Source organism: Bufo bufo, chromosome 3 (genome assembly GCF_905171765.1).
Source record: "Bufo bufo chromosome 3, aBufBuf1.1, whole genome shotgun sequence".
Lineage (NCBI taxonomy): Eukaryota > Metazoa > Chordata > Amphibia > Anura > Bufonidae > Bufo > Bufo bufo.
The window spans coordinates 95,668,391-95,691,078 of NC_053391.1; the positions used below are offsets into that span (position 1 = coordinate 95,668,391).

Genomic DNA, 22,688 nt, shown 5'->3' on the forward strand with positions numbered 1-22,688 from the left:
ATTCCGTATTTTGCGGAACGGAACAGCTGGGCCCTAATAGAACAGTACCATCCTTGTCCGTAATGCGGACAATAATAGGACATGTTCGATTTTTTGGCGGAACGGAAATACGGACATACGGAAACGGAATGCACATGGAGTGACTTCCGTTTTTTTTGCGGACCTATTGAAATGAATGGTTCCATATACGGTCCGCAAAAAAACACGGAACGGACACGGAAAGAAAATACGTTCGTGCGCATGAGGCCTTAAAGACAGTCTAACTTCTCCAGGACTGGGGTACATTTCTGCCTCTGTTTTGAGTGGTGAGTTGTGCCACATTTTGCCTACTTTCATGAAGGCATGTGCCACATTTTCATTTGCATACTAATTAGACCAGTCTTAGTGAATATGAACCCGCTTTACAAGAAAACACCCACTAGATGTCAGACTTAAACCAAAAAGATTTATTAAGAGATATTAAATAAGGTGCAAATTAAAGACAGGCGTTGCTAATATGCTTTTTTTATTTTATTTTCTTACTCCCAAAAAAGGTGAGCTCGATAAATGGGAGGGGGGGGGGGGCTCGAAAACAAGCAGCTTTTGGCCTCTAGCACACGACTGTGTGTCCCCCGTGGCCTGCATACGCCAGGTCCGCAATACATGGGACACTGGTGCTGTGCATTCCGCATCACTTGAATGGGTCCACAATTCCGGAGATCCGGTGCGGAACGGAATGGAACCACAGAACTGAAGCACTACCGAGTGCTTCTGTGGTGTTCCGTTCCGTGCTTCCGTTACGCAAAAAGATAGAACTTGTCCTATCTTTTTGCAGAACGGACGGATCGCGAACCCCATTCAAGTGAAAGGGGTCGCGATCCGCATGCGGCTGGCCCACGGTCGTTGCCCGTGCATTGCGGACTGCAAATTACGGTCCGCAGCACACGTTTGTGTGCAAGAGGCCTTAGAAGAGAAAGTGTCTGTGTTTTGCGGATCTGTCATTTGCGGACCGCGAAACTATTAGTAATGTAAATACCCCTTCAATCCATTTTACTTATTTAATTTACTTAGGCTGGGTTCACAGAAGAACAGAAAAATAAAGAAAAAAAACGATCCGGTTCTGATGATGTTATTACTATTATATTATCTGTTTTGCCCAGTTATGCACATTTGACGTCTGTTTTAGCCATTTCTGTCTGGAATCCTTTATTTTAGACTCCTATGCAGAGTATTTTTTTTTGTCTAAAATAACAGATCTCAGACAGAGATGGTAAAAACGGATGTAAAATGTGCATAACTGAGCATAATGGATGCTTAAAATAAAGGATTGTTTTTTTTTATTTTCTGTACTTCTGATTGATCAGAAGAGTGGAAAACTAAACGGTGATGTGAACCCGGCCTTAGCTTTAGTTCAGTGACATTTCTCATTTAGAAATTGTGCTCCAAAATTTGGTGTAAATTGTTCTATCTTTAATAATGGAAAACTTTTGAAAAGATGAAACTTTCCATTAGGCTCCATTCACACGTCCGCAACCTGTTTTGCGGATACACGGAGCCACGGATCCGCAAAACACGGAAAGCGGCAATGTGCGTTCCGCATTTTGCGGACCGCACATTGCAGACACTAATAGAATATGCCTGTTCTTGTCCGCAATTGCGGACAAGAATAGGACATGTTCTATTTTTTTGTGAAAACGGAAGCACGGATGCGGAAGTGCGGATCCGCAAATGTGGATGCGGACAGCACATTCCATCCCCATAGAGAATGAATGGGTCCGCACCCTTTCCGCAAAACTGCGGAAAGGATGCGGACCCATTTTGCGGACGTGTGAATGGAGCCTTAATGTGCCTGAGGATGAATGTAACCTGATGGTTCATGTGAACGCTGAACAATACTATTCCTGTCATTCTGCAGTGAGTACAAAGGGCTGGTGAAGCACAGCGGAGGATGTCACTGCGGAGCTGTTCGTTTTGAGGTTTGGGCATCTGCTGACGTCCATGTCTTTGACTGCAAGTAAGTCTTTAACAAGTGTTTACCCGCCTTCTTCACCAGGGCAAGTTTTACATTTTAACAATGGGCCTGTCTAACTGCAAATAACTATTTAATTAGCCAACCTACATGTATTTGATAATATTTTTAACAGGACACATTAGAGGTTTCTTTTGTGTTATTAGATGAGTTATAGTATTTAAAAAAAGATGTATATATTGAAGGAAAAAAATAAAATTATTAAAAAAAATGCATATTTTTCTTTTTTCCCCCCTAACGTTTAAAAAAGATTTTAATACAAAACATTTCTCAAATCATTATTGTACTGTATATTTGTACTGTGGGAATGGACGCTATTTGTGTAATTTATCCACTGGCTGGGCTCGCCACAAGACCTGAAATGAGTGGATTCTGGGGGCCTATTTTTCTATTGGCGGTACAGTACAGATGTTGCACAGCATCAAAACATTAGAGACTCCTACAAAGTGACTATTTTTTATAGAGTTGAGCCCCTAAGGTACTCCTCCTGGGTAAATTTGGACATTTGAAGCACTTGGCTTTTTTTTTTTTTTTTATAAATGAAAATAATATGCACGTGTTTGTATATTTTATACAAAAAACAATGCTGTACTAAATATTTCTAAAACGAGTACATGTATTTTTTACATTTTATATAAAGGAAAAAATAAGTGTACAGTGTATAATCCCATACCAGCCAGGTCAGAGACTCCTTTAAGAGGAAAATGAATCCATCTGCAGACAGCTGTTTTAGGTTTCTTGGCCTTCATCAGTAGCGAGCAGTGTAATGGCTGGCTGGTTGAGATGCCTTAGACACAGCTGCAAAAGGACATAGAAAGTGAAATGTGCAGAGTTATATAATGTACACTATGCCTGTGAATTTATTGCTGTGTATTTGGGCTATAACAGATTTTCCAGTGAGTTTACACTTATTAAAGGGGTTATCTGAGAGGAAAACAGGCCTCCAGATGTGGCAGACCCGCAGTGGTGATGATAATCACCTGGTCCCCGCTGCTGGATTTGGTCCGTGTGACTCCCAGACCGGCATTTCCACTTCCCTCCGCGCCGGTATCCACATCTGTTGACAGGGGAACACTTGGACTGTGACTTGCTGCAGTGGTGACCTGCTCACCTTATGTCACGTGTGATGTCACACGAGGGGACCAGGTCACCGCTGCAGTGGTCATGTCTATTCCCATCGACAGATGTTGGAGGGGAGCGGAAATGCCGAACCAGGAACCTGACAGATCGACTCCAGCAGCGAGTATCATCACCACTGCAGGTCTGCCACGTCTGGAGATCTGTGTACATCTTGGATAACCCCTTTAAACCTTACATATAAGAAGATGCAGGATGTGCGAGCAGCATTATTACTGTGTGATATGTTATAATTTATTCTGCACTTTTGTTTTAGCTGCAGCATTTGTGTAAAGAAGCAGAATCGCCATTTCATTGTCCCTGCATCACGCTTCAAGTTACTGAAGGTAAGTGGAAATGTATCTTTACAACAGATATTTGTGTCAAATCTTAAGCCACGCCTATTGATGGGCGAGGTGAAATGGATTATACTTTTTGGCTTCCTTTCCTCATAAATATGTCTCAAATGAGATGCTCCAAAAATGCCCCAAATATTGTTTTAAATTATGCCAGAATTAAGGCACAGCCGCAATACACAGCCTTTTTAACACCACTCTATAACAAACAGAAAAGCGTGGTAGTAGTAGTGGTAGTAGTAATAGTGGTAGTAGTAATAGTGGTAGTAGTATTAGTAGTGGTGGTAGTAGTAATAGTAGTGGTGGTAGTAGTGGTAGTAATAGTAGTAGTGGTAGTAGAAGTAATAGTAGTAGTAGTGGTGGTAGTAGTGGTATTAGTAGTGGTAGTGGTGGTTGTAGTAGTAGTAGTAGTAATGGTAGTAGTAGTAGTGGTATTAGTAGTGGTAGTAATAGTAGTGGTGGTTGTAGTAGTAGTGATAGTAGTAGTGGTAGTAGTAATAGTAGTAGTGGTATTAATAGTAGTGGTAGTGGTATTAGTAGTGGTAGTAGTAGTGGTGGTTGTAGTGTTAGTAGTAGTAATGGTAGTAGTAGTAGTGGTATTAGTAGTGGTAGTAGTAGTGGTAGTGGTGGTTGTAGTAGTAGTGGTAGTAGTAGTGGTATTAGTAGTGGTAGTAATAGTAGTGGTGGTTGTAGTAGTGATAGTAGTAGTGGTAGTAGTAGTAATAGTAGTAGTAGTGGTATTAATAATAGTAGTAGTAATAGTAGTAGTGGTAGTAATAGTAGTGGTGGTTGTAGTGGTAGTGATAGTAGTAATGGTAGTAATAGTAGTGGTAGAAGTAGTAGTAATAGTAGTAGTAGTGGTATTAATAGTAGTGGTAGTGGTATTAGTAGTGATAGTAGTAGTGGTAGTAGTAGTAGTGGTAGTAGTAGTAGTATTGGTAGTAGTAGTGGTAGTAATAGTAGTGGTGGTTGTAGTGGTAGTGATAGTAGTAGTGGTAGTAGTGGTAGTAATAGTATTAGTAGTGGTATTAGTAATAGTAGTAGTGGTGGTAGTAGTGGTAGTAATAGTAGTGGTGGTTGTAGTGGTAGTGGTGGTAGTAGTAGTAGTAGTGGTGGTAGTAGTAGTAGTAATAGTAGTAGTAGTAGTGGTAGTAATAGTAGTAGTAGTGGTAGTAGTAGTAGTTGTAGTAGTAATAGTAGTAGTGGTAGTAGTAGTGGTGGTAGTAGTGGTAGTAATAGTAGTGGTGGTTGTAGTGGTAGTGATAGTAGTAGTGGTAGTAATAGTAGTAGTAGTAGTGGTAGTAGTAGTAGTTGTAGTAGTAGTAATAGTAGTAGTGGTGGTAGTGGTAGTAATAGTAGTAGTAGTAGTAGTTGTAGTAGTAATAGTAGTAGTGGTAGTAGTAGTAGTTGTAGTAGTAATAGTAGTAGTGGTGGTAGTAGTAGTAGTGGTAGTAGTAGTGGTAGTAGTAGTTGTAGTAGTAATAGTAGTAGTGGTGGTAGTAGTAGTAGTAGTGGTAGTAATAGTAGTAGTAGTGGTAGTAGTAGTGGTAGTAATAGTAGTAGTAGTGGTAGTAGTAGTAGTAGTTGTAGTAGTAATAGTAGTAGTGGTAGTAATAGTAGTAGTAATAGTAGTAGTGGTAGTAATAGTAGTAGTAGTAGTGGTAGTAATAGTAGTAGTAGTGGTGGTAGTAGTAGTGGTAGTAATAGTAGTAGTAGTGGTAGTAGTAGTGGTAGTAATAGTAGTAGTAGTGGTAGTAGTAGTAGTAGTTGTAGTAGTAATAGTAGTAGTGGTAGTAATAGTAGTAGTAGTAGTAGTGGTAGTAATAGTAGTAGTAGTGGTAGTAGTAGTAGTAGTGGTATGCGATCACAGCCTTGTAATAAGTAGCCCCACTTGTAACACATTCGCCATTCTTACCTGACGTTTAAGGCCTCTCACATCCGATGACATCTATGACACGATGGTCAGTAGTTCATCCGTAAAGATGTCCGTGAAGGATCTGTGTTTTAGTTTTTTGCCTTCTGTGTGTCATCCATATTCCATCTGCACTGCTAGCCTGAAAATTATTTTCCAGCATATCAATGGTCTGTGCAAATTACTAACAGAACACGGATGCCGTCTGTCTTCTGTCAGTGGTTTTCACTGACCCATAGACTTCAATGGCCGTGTTTGGTTCGCATCACGGGCCAAAGTACTGCATGTCCCTGTGGTTTTCTCTGATGTGTAAATAAACACAATAAAATCAGTGGGTACGTGGGATGTCCACAGAGAACACGGACAGCACATGTATGCGATTCACTGGCGTGTAAAATTAAGCCCACACGGTGCGTAATTTTAAGTGCCATGGATTTCACCCTGTGGATTGCAATGGGCGAAATCCGCAGCATAAATTGATATGCCTCAAATTTAAAATGTCATCCACTCTGCTGGTTCTGTAAAATGCTGTGGAGTGAGCAGCCATTACTGTATCCTAGAAAACAGTATGAACATGCTGCAGAAGCGACTCCACTCACATGTAAGGAACTGATCTTCAGCGGTAGGATCCCCACCGATCTAACAGTTATCGCTTATCCTGTGGATAGAGGAAAGCTTAGTCTAACCGGAATACCCCTTTGCACTTTTTTCGAGAGCACAAGACATGATATACAGTGCTGTTTCCAGAGTTGTGTCCTGTAATGAGCTGTGTGTCCATCATATGGTCAGGACAGCTTTTATCCCCTGAAATTCAACAATGGAAGTTCCTATTAAATGACCGCAAGCAGAGATCTTAAAATCTGTAAGGACTGATACAGAAGGTTTATTGGGAGATTGTATAACTTATTATACAAAGAATAATGTTTAACTACCCCTTTAGTGCCTTGTTAATCAGACCGTCTTAATATAAAATGGAGGAGGACCCCTTTAAACGTTCAGATTGTTTTATTTCAATAACTTGCCTTACATGTTCATTGTTTCCTTTGTATGTTCAGGGTGTAAATAACCTCACCACCTACACCTTCAACACTAACAAAGCACAACATAGATTCTGCAAGACCTGCGGCGTCCAGAGTTTCTACGTACCTCGCTCAAACCCCGATGGCTATGGTAAGTCGTGAGTTACAGATACACTTACCACCATGCTACTGGCAATGCCATCTTTCATTCCTTTACACTGGACTTTATTATAATACGACAAATAAACTAAGGGTACTTTCACATTAGTGTTATTAGAATCCGGCAGGCAGTTCCGGCAACGGAACTGCCTGCCGGATCTGACAAACCGTATACAAACGGATAACCTTGTTTTCCGGATCTGTTAAACGGATACAGTGAAATACCGGATCAGTATCATCTGGAATAACGGATTCGGGATTTACATTTTTCCAAAGATCAAAAGCGAAAATAGCTCCTCCTATGTCCCGGCACATGCGCAGACCGAAAAACCGTATCCGGCGATGCAGCAATTTCCACAACACTTGGTACCGTATCCAGCATTAATACATCTCTATGGAAATTAATGCCGGATCCGTCAAGTACGGTATTGTTCCGGGATTTTGTCCGTAAAAAATACTGCAGATGCTGCAGTATTTTGACCGGTCAAATACCGTAAAAGGGACAGAACGGAAGACATCCTGATGCAAACTGAACGGATTGCTTTCCATTCAGAATGCATTGGGACAAAACTGTTTTTTTTTTTCCGGTATTGAGACCCTTTACTGGATTTCAATACCGGAAAAGAATAACGCTAGTGTGAAAGTAGCCTAAACCATTCAATATTATTCTATATATACATTGCAAAATGTAATAATATTCACCATAATCCGTGGTAAAGCAAACCTGTGTTATATGTTGGGCCACCGGTACTCACCATCAGAATCAGCCCTCATACACACAGCAGTCATGTACATGGAGCCAGATCAAAGGCACACAAAGTCCATGTGGCTCCGCACTACTATATCATTATTCGTGTGGTGTATTGTTAGTCAGTGCTTATGGGATGGAATAGCTACAGTGGATATAAAAAGTCTACACACCCCCGTTAAAATGTCAGGTTTCTGTGATGTAAAAAATGAGACAAAGATAAATCATTTCAGAACTTTTACCACCTTTAATGTGACCTATAAACTCAATTGAAAAACAAACTGAAATCTTTTAGGTAGAGGGAAGAAAAAATATAAAAATAAAATAATATGGTTGCATAAGTGTGCACACCCTTAAACTAATACTTTGTTGAAGCACCTTTTGATTTTATTACAGCACTCAGTCTTTTTGGGTATGAGTCTATCAGCATGGCACATTTTGACTTGGCAAGATTTGCCCACTCTTCTTTGCAAAAACACTCCAAATCTGTCAGATTGCGAGGGCATCTCCTGTGCACAGTCCTCTTCAGATCACCCACCAGATTTTAAATCGGATTCAGGTCTGGGCTCTGGCTGGGCCATTCCAAAACTTTAATCTTCTTCTGGTGAAGCCATTCCTTTGTTGATTTGGATGTATGCTTTGGGTCGTTGTCATGCTGAAAGATGAAGTTCCTCTTCATGTTCAGCTTTCTAGCAGAAGTCTGAAGGTTTTGTGCCAATACTGACTGGTATTTGGAACTGTTCATAATCTTCTCTAGCTTAACTAAGGCCCCAGTTCCAGCTGAAGAAAAACAGCCCCTTGGCATGATGCTGCCACCACCATGCTTCACTGTGGGTATGGGGTTCTTTTGGTGATGTGCAGTGTTGTTTTTGGGCCAAACATATCTTTTGGAATTATGGCCAAAAAGTTCAATCTTGGTTTCATCAGAGGACAACAGCTTTTCCCACATGCTTTTGGGAGACTTCAGATGTGTTTTTGCAAAATGTAGCCTGGCTTGGATGTTTTTCTTCGTAAGAAAAGGCTTTCGTCTTGCCACTCTACCCCATAGCCCAGACATATGAAGAATACAGGAGATTGTTGTCACATGTACCACACAGCCAGTACTTGCCAGATATTCCTGCAGCTCCTTTAATGTTGCTGTAGGCCTCTTGGTAGCCTCCCAGACCTGTTTTCTTCTCTTCTTTTCATCAATTTTGGAGAGATGTCCAGTTCTTGGTAATGTCACTGTTGTGCCATATTTTCTCCACTTGATGATGACTGTCTCCACTGTGTTCCATGGTAGATCTAATGCCTTGGAAATTCTTTTGTACCCTTCTCCTGACTGATACCTTTTAACAATGAGATCCCTCTGATGCTTTGGAAGCTCTCAGTGGACCATGGCTTTTGCTGTGGGATGCGACTAAGAAAACTTCAGGAAAGACCAACTAGAGCAGCTGAACTTTATTTGGGGTTAATCAGAGGCACTTTAAATGATGACAGGTGTATGCTGACTCCTATTTAACATGATTTTGAATGTGATTGCTTAATGCTGAACACAGCTACATCCCCAGTTATAAGATGGTGTGTACACTTATGCAACCACATTATTTTTTAAAAATTTTTTGTCTGATTTCCGGGGCCCTCACTGCATGCATTGTGAGTCTGTGACAACCTCCACAAATGGAAAACTGTTAGGCCTCTTTCACACGGGCGTCATGTTTTTTGCCCGGATAAGATGCGGGTGCGTTGCAGGAAAATGCGCGATTTTTCCACGCGAGTGCAAAACATTGTAATGCGTTTTGCACGCGCGTGAGAAAAATCGGCATGTTTGATACCCAAACCCGAACTTCTTCACAGAAAGTTCGAGTTTGGGTTAGGTGTTCTGTAGATTGTATTATTTTCCCTTATAACATGGTTATAAGTGAAAATAATAGCATTCTTAATACAGAATGCAAAGTACAATAAGGCTGGAGGGGTTAAAAATAAATAAATAAAAATTTAACTCACCTTAATCCACTTGATCGCGCAGCCCGGCTTCTCTTCTGTCTTCTTCTTTGCTGTGCACAGGAATAGGACCTTTGATGACGCCACTGTGCTCATCACATGGTCCAGTCACATGGTTCATCACCATGGTGAGGGACCATGTGATTGGATCATATGATGTGACGTCACCACAGGTCCTTAGCTGGCAGCTCAACATTACAGAAGACAGAGATCCGCAACTACGCGATCAAGTGGACTCGGTGAGTTAATTAATTAATTTTTTTAACCCCTCCATCACTATTTTACTTTGCATTCTGTATTCAGAGTACCCAGCCCGATCGTCACCTAGCAACCATGCGTGAAAATCGCACCGCATCCGCACTTGCTTGCGATTTTCACGCGGCCCCATTCACTTCTATGGGGCCTGTGTTGCGTGAAAAACGCAGTATATAGAGCATGCTGCGATTTTCACGCAACGCACAAGTGATGCGTGAAAATCACCGCTCGTGTGCACAGCCCCATAGAAATGAATGGGTCAGGATTCACGCATTGCACCCTCGCGGAATACTCGCCCGTGTGAAAGGGGCCTTAAAGGTCATCTGTCAGCAGATTTGTACCTATGACACTGGCTGACCTGTTCCATGTGCGCTTGGCAGCTGAAGACATCTGTGTTGGTCCCATGTTTATATGTGTCCGCATTGCTAAGAAAAATAACGTTTTGATATATGCAAATGAGCCACTAGGAGCAACGGGGGCGTTGCCATTACACCTAGAGGCTCTGCTCACTCTGGAATTGCTGTGCCCTCTGCACTTCGATTGACAAGGCCAGGCAGGCATTATCAGTGCAGAGGGTACGGCAGTTGCAGAACCTTTAAAGAGACACTGACAGGCCCAATAAGCATATTTAGGTATATATATGACTGCATAGGTCTTTCTAATGTGTATTAAAATCATATAAGTATACCCCCTGTCCACCTTATAAATACAGTAAACTCATGTTTTATAACCTGATAGAATCGTCTTCTTCTGCCCAAGGGGCGGCGTTTCAGTTTCACTTGCGCCCAGCCTGCCGCCCCCAACCGCCGTTTTGAAGCGCCGCCCAGCTCATCAATATTCACTTCGCTGGGCGGCTTCTGCTGTCCCCGACGTTACGAGATCCGGCGCATGCCCAATACAAAGCTAGTATTAACCCCTTCTGATGTGTTTGAGAGCAGCGATCTGAAGCGCTGCTCTGAATAGTGCCCGACGCAGGCGCAGAACGCAGAGGCTGATGCGGCCTCAAAGAAGCAGAGGGGACGCAGGCGCTATGTGATCCCGGCCAGTGAGGGTGTCGGGCGCATGCGCTGAAGATGAAATGGAGTCCGATGCCCATAGCTTTGTATTGGGCATGCACCGGATCTTGTAACGTCGGGGACAGCAGAAGTCGCCCAGCGAAGTGAATATTGATGAGCTGGGCGGCGCTTCAAAACGGCGGTTGGGGGCGGCTGGCTGGGCGCAAGTGAAACTGAAACGCCGCCTCTTGGGCAGAAAGAAGACGATTCTATCAGGTTATAAAACATGAGTTTACTGTATTTATAAGGTGGACAGGGGGTATACTTATATGATTTTAATACACATTAGAAGACCTGTGCAGTCATATATATAGCTAAATATGCTTATTGGGCCTGTCAGTGTCCCTTTAAGGTAAAACAGCAACGCCCCTTTTGCTCCTAGAGGTTAGTTTGCATATATTAAAACATCGTTTTTCTCAGCAATGCAGACACATATGAACATGGGACCAACACAGATGTCCTCAGCTGCCAAGCGCACATGTAACAGGTCAGCCAGTGTCATAGGGACAAATCTACTGACAGATGCGCTTTAACAGTTTTCCATTTGTGAAGGATGTCACAGACTCACAATACATGCGGTGTGAGGGTCCCAGCAATCAGACAATTATCACCTTGTGATTTTCGTGGGATAATTAAGTCACTGGACAAAGTACCGGTCACGATACCGCAATACTGTTTTGCAGCATAGTGTATGTAATTAGTGCTGTGCATTTACAAACTGAGCTTCATTGGTTCCTAGTACCGCTAGCGGTCTCACCGAGATATTGCCGAGAGTATTAACCAAAAAACTGTCCCTGGCTTATAACATTTTCTGTGCACTTTAAAGGGAACCTGTCACCATGAAAATGCAGTGTAATCTGCAGGCCGCATGTTGTTGAGCAGGAGGAGCTGAGCAGATTAATATATAGTTTTATGGGAAAAGATTCAGTAAAACTTGTATTTCATTCTGGGATTTGAAGTCCAGGAGGCGGTCCTATCAGTGATTGACAGCCTTCCCTCTATGGCTCTGTATACAGAGAGAGCTGTCAATCACTGATAGGACCGCCTCCTGGACTTCAATGTACTGAATGAGCAAGAACTTAACCCCTTGGCTACCAGCACCGTACATGTACGGCACTGGAACGATGTATGAACATGGATGACGCCCACACGTGCAGCGGGCGTCATGGCCAGCAGGTCTCTGCTGTTTCAAACAGCAGAGACCTGCAGCTAATTACCGTGACCGGTATTAATGCCGATCGCGGTAATTAAAGACTTTAGATGCCGTGATCAAGTGAGATCACAGCATCTAAATGCGCAAAAACCCGGAAGCTTCCTACCGACACCCCCTGCGGCCAATGGGGATGTCAGTAGTTGCTGTGAATACTTATGAGCCTCGGTGACGAGGCTCATAATATTCATGCTGCAATTCTTATGTTGGCCACCAGATGGCAGGCCAACATAAGAAATGAGCAATTGACAGTCATAAACTCATTTTAAAAATCCCTGATTGTACAAAAAAAGGGTCAAAATGGCCGATTTGCCATTTTTTCATTGCTTCTCTTACCCCCAAAAATTTTTATAAAATGTGATCAAAAAGTCACAGACTTCAAAATGGTATCAATAAAACACAGCTCAGTAGACATAAGTATAAAAAAGTTATGGGGGTCAGAATACGGTGATGTATACATATGTGGTATCGTTGTAATCGTACTGACCCAGAGAATCAAGGGCATCGGCCAGTTTTGCCGCAAACGAAATGCCGTGGGAACAAAACCCGTAAAACTGTGGAGGAATTGTGTTTTTTTTTCCAATTCCACCCCATTTGGAATTTGTTTACCACTTCCCACTACATTTTATGCTATAATTAATGGTGGCATTAAAAAGTACAACTTGTCCTGCAAAAAATAAGCCCTCATACAGCTATGTGAATGGAAATATAAAAAAGGTATGGGTCAAGGAAGATAGGGAAGAAAAATGAAAACGCAAAAACGAAAATACCTCCGGTATCCTAAGGGTTATATGAATGAAATACAAATTCAAGGCCGGTACGGATTTGGGTCAGGAATTTGTTCAGGTAAAAACTGATGGTTTTGCATGCAAGTTCAATAAGTTTTTTTAGCGATTACGCTCAGTGTGTGCGTTTTTTCTGTCTGGATTGCATGAGTTTTTCACACACATGAAGATGAACTGAATGATAACAACCTACGTCTTGTAGCAATCATCAGTGAAAGGCCTCATGCACACGACAGTGTTTTTTCACTGTCAGTGATTTGGCTTCAGTGGTCCGTGTCCGATTTTGCTTCAGTTGTGTTTCCTTGTGTCCTCATTTTTTTTGTCTGACAGGGGGGAAAAAAGGAAGGTTAATGAAAAGTGTAATTTTATTGCACCAAGGTCTTGTAGAAAAAAACAGACGCGGACACGGATGACATAACAGTTGTGCATCCGTATTTTTTGACGGACCCACTGACAAAAATAGGACAGGTTATATTTTTTTTACGGACTGGAATCACGGACGCGGAGAAAAAACGGAGGACTATCAGTTTTTTTTCACAGCTCCTTAGAAATGAATTGGACCTCCGCTAAACTGTGAAAAATGACGGAACGGACGCGGATGCACACAACGGTCGTGTGCATGAGGCCAAAAACGCATTGCATCAGTTTTTTCAGGCAACCCCCATTCACTTCTATGGAGCCAGAGCTGCTTGAAAAGCGCACAATATAGAACGTGCTGCGATTTTTCCTGAACGCAGAGATGATGCGTGCATGTGCACAGACCGATTGAAATAAATGGGTCAGGATTCAGTCCGGATGCTATGAGTTCGCTACACACTTCGTATCTGGACGGAAAACTCGCTCATGTGAAAGAGGCCTTACTGAATCCTTTCCCACAAAACTAAATATCAATCTGCTCAGCTCCTCCTGCTCTATAACATGCTGCCTGCAGATTAATTAGCATTTTCATGGTGACAGGTTCCCTTTAAAGTCTTTATTTTTTGTTCATAAAATCCGTTAAAAATACAGTAAAAAAAAAATAGTTCAAAATGGTTAACAGAATGAAAAGTAGGCGGCCATACAGTGTATAAATGTTGTGCATACACTCTTTCTAGTGCATATTCCTGAACCAGTAATATGTCTGTCCTGTTGGTCTCTCCGTCTGTGAGCTCCACCACTGCACCAGCATCGGGAAATGACGTTATGTTTTGTATGTTCATGAAGCATGACTTTCATAAAATAGAAGGTGATCACACTTGTTTGTGCAAGATTGTAAATAGGTGGCCAAAAAGGAAATGTATGGTAAAACTAGGTGTGAATAAGGCTACTTTCACACTAGCGCTTGATCGGATCCGTTCTGAACGGATCCGATCATATTAATGCAGACGGAGGCTCCGTTCAGTACGGATCCGTCTGCATTAATAACTTAGAAAAATTTCTAAGTGCGAAAGTAGCCTGAGCGGATCCGTTCAGACTTTCAATGTAAAGTCAATGGGGGACGGATCTGCTTGAAGATTGAGCCATATGGTGTCATCTTCAAGCGGATCCGTTCCCATTGACTTACATTGTAAGTCTGGACGGATCCGCACGCCTCCGCACGCCTCCGCACGGCCAGGCGGACACCCGAACGCTGCAAGCAGCGTTCAGCTGTCCGCCTGGCCGTGCGGAGGCGAGCGGAGCGGAGGCTGAACGCCGCCAGACTGATGCAGTCTGAGCGGATCCGCATCCATTCAGACTGCATCAGGGCTGGACGGAAGCGTTCTGCTCCGCTCGTGAGCCCCTTCAAACGGAGCTCACGAGCGGACAGCAGAACGCTAGTGTGAAAGTAGCCTAAGCCTGACTCCGCAGCAGAGGTTAATTATACAATGCCACCGCAGGTTAACAAGTAACACAGTGAATTCACAGCGCTAGAAAAATTGACGGAATTAGAGATGAGCGAATTAATTCTAACATTTCTTGCCCTCGCTCTGATAATCGGAGCAGCGACACAGGCAGGTCGATGATGAGAAAAATTGATTTGTTAGAATCGGTTCGTTCATCTCTAGTCAAAATGATGCTAAAGTAAGAAGATCATTAATGTATCCGTTGATGTTAGGACTAGGGATGAGCGAACTTGTGTTTTCAAGTTCGGCATACAAGGTTCGGGTTATGTAAGACTTCCGTTATGGATTCCGCTACCACGGACCATAACTTATAGTAGTGGAATCCAACAACGGAATTCTTAGATAACCCAAACCCGAAACTTGGACGCCGAACTTGAAAACAGAAGTTCGCTCAACACAAGTCAGGAGATGATATTAATGCACACAGTGATGTCAGTGCATAGTGACTGCACAGAAAAGACATGATGCATGTGATGTGATGCAAACACAGAGGAAATGCCGTCCGCCCACAGAAAAGTAATGATGCACTCTGTGATGTCACATGAGATGGATAATATAATCAATTATGTCACAGTACAGGTAATAAACAATGATGTCACCGTGATTAACCTTCATGGAGTGGTGTCACAGTACATTAGTAATAAACAGTAATGTCACAGTATATAGGTAATAAATGGTGATGTCACAGTGATCACCCTGCACAGAGTGATGTCACAGTGTTTACCCTTCATGGAGTGGTGTCGCAGTACATTAGCAACAAACAGTGGTGTCACAGTACATAGGTAATACACAGTGCTAAGAACCTCAGTTATTTATCATATCAAAATAAGGTATTAGTCTACATATAACCTTTGTATCTAGTGCTATGAGAGTGCCATTATGTTTTATTTTTTCTTTAACCCCTTCACAATATCCACCGTACAACCTGGAAGCGCGCAGTTCTGGATAAGGAACGCCTCTCCCAGGCAGAGATCGGGGAAGACGTTCCTTTACAGTAATGAGCCTGAGCCTGTACTAGGCTTCCAGGCTAATTTCTTGTATATTACAGTTCAGGCCAGCAGGTGGCAGCACTGAACTGTAATATAGCGATTTATGTATCGAATAATGGAGCAAATTCCATTATTCTACACAAATGGAGGATGTAACAAAAAGTTAAAGAAATAAAATTGAGAAAAAAGTTTTAAAAAATATAAAACGACATAAAAATTCTAATCACACCCCTTTCACCAAAATAAAAAAAAATAACATCATAACAACTATTAAAATATATAAAAAAACGTATCCCATACAGTGAATGGCGTAATGGAAAAAAATATATAAATCGCTAAGTCGTCATTTTTTCATCACTTTACTTCCCAAAAAAATGGAATGAAAAAAAAATCTAAAAATCATACGCATCCCAAAATGTAGTAGCAAAAATCCTCACACATCTCCGTAGACTTACCGTAACTATAAAAAAGTTATGGGCGTCAGAATACGACGATGACCAGAATTATTATTATTTTTTTTTTTAAAAGTTCTTATTTCTTCAAGTATTAAAACGCAAGAAAAACTATACAAGTGCGGTATCGCCATAATCATACTGACCCAGAGAATGATGAGCACAATCAGTTTTACTGCATAGTGAACGCCGTAAAAACAAAACCCATAAAGGGTACTTTCACACTAGCGGCAGGACGGTTCCGACAGGCTGTTCACCCTGTGGCATCCGTCCTGCCGCTATTTCGCCGTGCCACTGGACCACCGCTCCGTCCCCATTGACTATAATGGGGACAGGGGCGGAGCTCCGGCGCAGCACGGCAGTGTACGGCAAGAGGCCGCTGGACTAAAAAGTCGGACATGCAGTACTTTTAGTCCGGCGGCCTTTCGCTGTGCACTGCCGTGCTGCGCCGGAGCTCCGCCCCAGTCCCTATTATAGTCAATGGGGACGGAGCGGCGGTCTGGCGAAATAGCGGCAGGACGGATCTCACAGGGTGAACAGCCTGTCGGATCCGTCCTGCCGCTACTGTGAAGGTAGCCTAAAACTGTGGCAGAATTGCGTTTTTTTTTTTCCAATTCCACTCCATTTGGATTTTTTTTTCCAGCTTCGTTCTACATTAAATGACATATTAAATGGTGGTATTAGAAAGTACACTTTGTCCTGCAAAAAACAAGCCCTCATACGGCAATGTGAAGGGAAAAATAACAAAGAAGACAGGGAGTGAAAAACGAAAATGCAAAATCACTTTGTCAGGAAGGGGTTAAATGTGTCCAAGCACATCCACATATTCATTTATCATATGATGCAGGATGTTTTTATCTTTTTCTTTCTGTGATCTTTTTTATGGGCCGCAAAAAAACAGAATGTACACGGAAAAAAAACATTTGTGTGCATGAGCCCTTAAATAAAGAACGTTCTTGTCTGGACTGGGCTGAGATGTGTTTTGATCAAAATCTATTTGCTAAGCACCTCAAAGTTATTTATCCTATCAACATAAAGAATTAGGCTACATATAACCTTTGTATCCAGCGTTAAGTGTGTGCTGTTATGTTCTTTTTTTCTGTAATAAACAGTGAGGTCACAGTGATCACCCTGCACAGAGTGATGTCACACTACATAGATAATAAATAGTGAGGTCACAGTGATTCCCCTGCACAGAGTGATGTCACACTACATGGGTAATAAACAGCGAGGTCACAGTGATCACCCTGCACAGAGTGATGTCACAGTACATAGGTAATAGTGAGGTCACAGCGATTACACTGCATAGAGTAACGTCACAGTACATACAGTACAGACCAAAAGTTTGGACACACCTTCTCATTCAAAGAGTTTTCTTTATTTTCATGACTATGAAAATTGTAGATTCACACTGAAGGCATCAAAACTATGAATTAACACATGTGGAATTATACACTCACCTAAAGAATTATTAGGAACACCATACTAATACGGTGTTGGACCCCCTTTTGCCTTCAGAACTGCCTTAATTCTACATGGCATTGATTCCACAAGGTGCTGATAGCATTCTTTAGAAATGTTGGCCCATATTGATAGGCTAGCATCTTGCAGTTGATGGAGATTTGAGGGATGCACATCCAGGGCACGAAGCTCCCGTTCCACCACATCCCAAAGATGCTCTATTGGGTTGAGATCTGGTGACTGTGGGGGCCATTTTAGTACAGTAAACTCATTGTCATGTTCAAGAAACCAATTTGAAATGATTCGAGCTTTGTGACATGGTGCATTATCCTGCTGGAAGTAGCCATCAGAGGATGGATACATGTTCTCATTCTGTTTACGCCAAATTTGGACTCTACCATTTGAATGTCTCAACAGAAATCGAGACTCATCAGACCAGGCAACATTTTTCCAGTCTTCAACAGTCCAATTTTGGTGAGCTCGTGTAAATTTTTCCTATTTGTAGTGGAGATGAGTGGTGGGGTCTTCTGCTGTTCTAGCCCATCCGCCTCAAGGTTGTGCGTATTGTGGCTTCACAAATGCTTTGCTGCATACCTCGGTTGTAACGAGTGGTTATTTCAGTCAACATTGCTCTTCTATCAGCTTGAATCAGTCGGCCCATTCTCCTCTGACCTCTAGCATCCACAAGGCATTTTTGCCCACAGGACTGCCGCATACTGGATGTTTTTCCCTTTTTACACCATTCTTTGTAAACCCTAGAAATGGTTGTGCGTGAAAATCCCAGTAACTAAGCAAATTGTGAAATACTCAGACCGGCCCGTCTGGCACCAACAACCATGCCACGCTCAAAATTGCTTAAATCACCTTTCTTTCCCATTCTGACATTCAGTTTGGAGTTTAGGAGATTATCTTGACCAGGAGCATACCCCTAAATGCATTGAAGCAGCTGCCATGTGATTGGTTGACTAGATAATTGCATTAATGAGAAATAGAACAGGTGTTCCTAATAATTCTTTAGGTGAGTGTATACATAACAAACAAGTGTGAAACAACTGAAAATATGTCATATTCTAGGTTCTTCAAAGTAGCCACCTTTTGCTTTGATTACTGCTTTGCACACTCTTGCCATTCTCTTGATGAGCTTCAAGAGGTAGTCCCCTGAAATGGTTTTCACTTCACAGGTGTGCCCTGTCAGGTTTAATAAGTGGGATTTCTTGCCTTATAAATGGGGTTGGGACCATCAGTTCCGTTGAGGAGAAGTCAGGTGGATACACAGCTGATAGTCCTACTGAATAGACTGTTAGAATTTGTATTATGGCAAGAAAATAGCAGCTAAGTAAAGAAAAACGAGTGGCCATCATTACTTTAAGAAATGAAGGTCAGTCAGTCAGCTGTAAAATTGGGAAAACTTTGAAAGTAAGGGCTATTTAACCATGAAGGAGAGTGATGGGGTGCTGCGCCAGATGACCTGGGCTCCACAGTCACCGTACCTGAACCCAATCGAGATGGTTTGGGGTGAGCTGGACCGCAGAGTGAAGGCAAAAGGGCCAACAAGTGCTAAGCATCTCTGGGAACTCCTTCAAGACTGTTGGAAGACCATTTCAGGGGACTACCTCTTGAAGCTCATCAAGAGAATGCCAAGAGTGTGCAAAGCACTAATCAAAGCAAAAGGTGGCTACTTTGAAGAACCTAGAATATGGCATATTTTCAGTTGTTTCACACTTGTTTGTTATGTATATAATTCCACATGTGTTAATTCATAGTTTTTTTTTTTTTAATCAAATCGTTTTTATTGAACAATAAATACATAGTAAAACATAAAACAATACGTTGTATTTTCCTTTCTTTGCATTATCCACCGTGTGGAATCAGTGAACAACAGTAATCATAGAGATACCAGCACACAGTTTTATCACGTATCTATACATTACGTGTACACTTGCTGAAACAAGTATTTTAGACATAGAATTACCAATATCTTAACCTTCCCAACATCCCTCCCCCCCTCGCCCTGCCCTAACCCCCCCCCAACCCTAACAACTGGTCTTGATCATCACGAGCCTATATAACCACATGGGTGTTAATTCATAGTTTTGATGCCTTCATAGTCATGAAAATAAAGAAAACTCTTTGAATGAGAAGGTGTGTCCAAACTTTTGGTCTGTACTGTAGGTAATAAACAGTAATATCACAGTGATGACTCTGCAGAGTGTGATGTCACAGTACATAGGTAATAAACAGTGAGGTCACAGTGATCACCCTGCACATAGTGATGTCACAGTACATAGGTAATAAACAGTGAGGTCACAGTGATCACCCTGCACAGAGTGATATCATAGTACATAGGTAATAAACAGTGATGTCACAGTGATTCCACTTCACGGAGTGGTGTCACAGTACATAGGTAATAAACTATTATGTTACAGTAATCACTCTGCTAAGAGTGATGTCACAGTACATAAAAAGAGTTCTGTCAGAGCAAACTGATAATAAACACTGCTGTCATAGCATCAGACAGATCTACCAAAAATAATCTTATTGAAAGGGGAAGTTATCATAATGGGAGACTTTAATCTTCCTGATGTAAACTGGAAAACCAAAATAGCGAGTTCTGCCAGGAGTACAGATATTCTAAATTCCCTAATGGGATTATTTCTACAGCAAGTAGTTGAGGAGCCAACCCGGAAGGAGGCCATTTTAGATTTATTATTTATAAATGGAAATTTGGTATCTGATATTACTGTAGGGGAAAGCTTGGGATCTAGTGATCACCAGTCAGTGTGGTTTACTATAAGTACAGTGACTGAGTCACACCACACAAAAACAAAAGTTTTAGAAAAACTGACTTTTCTAAATTGAGATTAGTGGTATACGAGTCCCTATCAGATTAGAACAGTTTCAACGGAGTCCAGGAAAATGGGACTACTTAAAAGTGGCACTATTGAAGGCAACAGATAATTGCATTAGGCTTGTCAGTAAAACCAAAAAAAGGAAGAGACCACTGTGGTAAAAGTGGCCAAAATCATTAAAAACTAAAAGATAGCATTTAGTAATTATAAAACAAAACAAAACGAGGATAACAGGCAAATTTATAAGATTAAGCAGAGAGGCCAAACAAGTTATAAGAGCTTCTAAAGCACAGGCAGAAAAGAAATTAGCTGTCAGTGAAAAAAGGCGATAAGACATTCTTCAGATACATAAATGAAAAAAGGAAACTAAAGCAAGGAATTACGAAATTAAAAACAAAAGAAGGAAGGTATATGGAAGAAGATAAAGAACTAGCTGACTGCCTCAATGAATACTTCTGTTCAGTTTTTACAAAGGAAAATGAAGGAAAAGGACCTCAGTTAGGAAGGAAGACTAATGAATCTTTTGATGCATGTGTCTTTACAGAGGAAGAGGTTCTAAGTCAGCTGTCTAAAATTAATACAAATAAGTCACAGGGGCCTGATGGGATACACCCAAAGCTATTAAAAGAGCTTAGCGGTGAACTAGCAAAACCATTAACAGATTTATTTAACCAATCACTGGTAACAGGAGTCATCCCAAAAGATTGGAAATTAGCAAATGTTGTGCCCATTCACAAGAAAGGTAGTAGGGAGGAATCGGGCAACTATAGGCCAGTAAGCCTGACATCAATCGTGGGGAAATTAATGGAAACCATACTTAAGGAGAGGATTGTGGAACATCTAAAATCCCATGGATTGAAAGATGAAAAACAGCATGGGTTTACTTCAGGGAGATCATGTCACACATAGAAGGCTTATCAATAAATTGCAGTCTTTGAGCTTGGACTCCCATATTGTTGAATGGATTAGACAGTGGCTGAGGGACAGACAACAGAGGGTTGTAGTCAATGGAGTATATTCAGACCAAGGTCTTGTTACCAGTGGGGTACCTCAGGGATCTGTTCTGGGATACATATTGTTTAATATCTTTATCAGCGTCGATGGTAAGGTGTGTCTTTTTGCTGATGACACAAAGATTTGTAACAGGGTTGATGTTCCTGGAGGGATACACCAAATGGAAAAGGATTTAGGAAAACTAGAGGAATGGTCAAAAATCTGGCAACTAAAATGTAATGTTGATAAGTGCAAGATAATGCACCTGGGGCGTAAAAACCCAAGAGCAGAATATAAAATCAGTGATACAGTCCTAACCTCAGTATCTGAGGAAAGGGATTTAGGGGTCATTATTTCAGAAGACTTAAAGGTAGGCAGACAATGTCATAGAGCAGCAGGAAATGCTAGCAGAATGCTTGGGTGTATAGGGAGAGGCATTACCAGTAGAAAGAGGGAGGTGCTCATGACGCTCTACAGAGCACTAGTGAGACCTCATTTGGAGAATTGTGCGCAGTACTGGAGACCATATCTCCAGAAGGATATTGATACTTTGGAGAGAGTTCAGAGAAGAGCTACTAAACTAGTACATGGATTGCAGGATAAAACTTACCAGGAAAGATTAAAGGACCTTAACATGTATAGCTTGGAAGAAAGACGAGACAGAGGGGATATGATAGAAATTTTTAAATACATAAAGGGAATCAACAAGATAAAAGAGGAGAGAATATTTAAAAGAAGAAAAACTGCTACAAGAGGACAGTTTTAAATTAGAGGGGCAAAAGTTTAAAAGTAATATCAGGAAGTATTACTTTACTGAGAGAGTAGTGGATGCGTGGAATAGCCTTCCTGCAGAAGTGGTAGCTGCAAATACAGTGAAGGAGTTTAAGCATGCATGGGATAGGCATAAGGCCATCCTTCATATAAGATAGGGCCAGGGGCTATTCATAGTATTCAGTATATTGGGCAGACTAGATGGGCCAAATGGTTCTTATCTGCTGACACATTCTATGTTTCTATAATCTTATGAGATTATAAATTTATTCTAATACCAAGCCATATCCTCTGACTAATAAAATACATTTATCATATATGGAGAGCTCAGCAGAACAGTGCACGGCCTGCTATAACCATCTAGCTATAATAGCATACTAATAAAACCAGTGGCCGGCTCTTAAAGTGTAACCGTCATGGTTTTATAAAAAAACAACAATTTTAACATATGTTATTGCTGCTGTTTCATTATGTATAAAGTAATCTTTAGTTTCTTCACATACCACTGTTTTCCATGAGTTTTTCCCTTAGTTACGGCTGTTTAAACATTTACATTATGAGGACCTTCTCAAGATGGCTCCTCTGCCAGTCCTCTGAGGCCAAAACTGCTTTCCCTTACTTCACATACAAACTTGCTATATCCAGCAGCTCCCTGCCAGCCAATCAGATTGGATTACTGAGAGACACGCCTCCTCACTCTGAAGC

At 41.5% G+C, this 22,688-nt stretch overlaps 1 protein-coding gene across 1 annotated transcript in view; it reads left to right on the top strand.

Annotated features, from left to right (window-relative positions):
• Nucleotides 1-22,688, top strand: part of CENPV (centromere protein V) — a 36,162-nt gene that overhangs the window by 11,465 nt on the left and 2,009 nt on the right. The window contains exons 2-4 of the mRNA XM_040423362.1: nucleotides 1,895-1,993; nucleotides 3,402-3,471; nucleotides 6,448-6,562. Of these exons, the coding sequence (XP_040279296.1) occupies nucleotides 1,895-1,993; nucleotides 3,402-3,471; nucleotides 6,448-6,562 (284 nt within the window). The remainder of the gene's footprint in view (nucleotides 1-1,894; nucleotides 1,994-3,401; nucleotides 3,472-6,447; nucleotides 6,563-22,688) is intronic.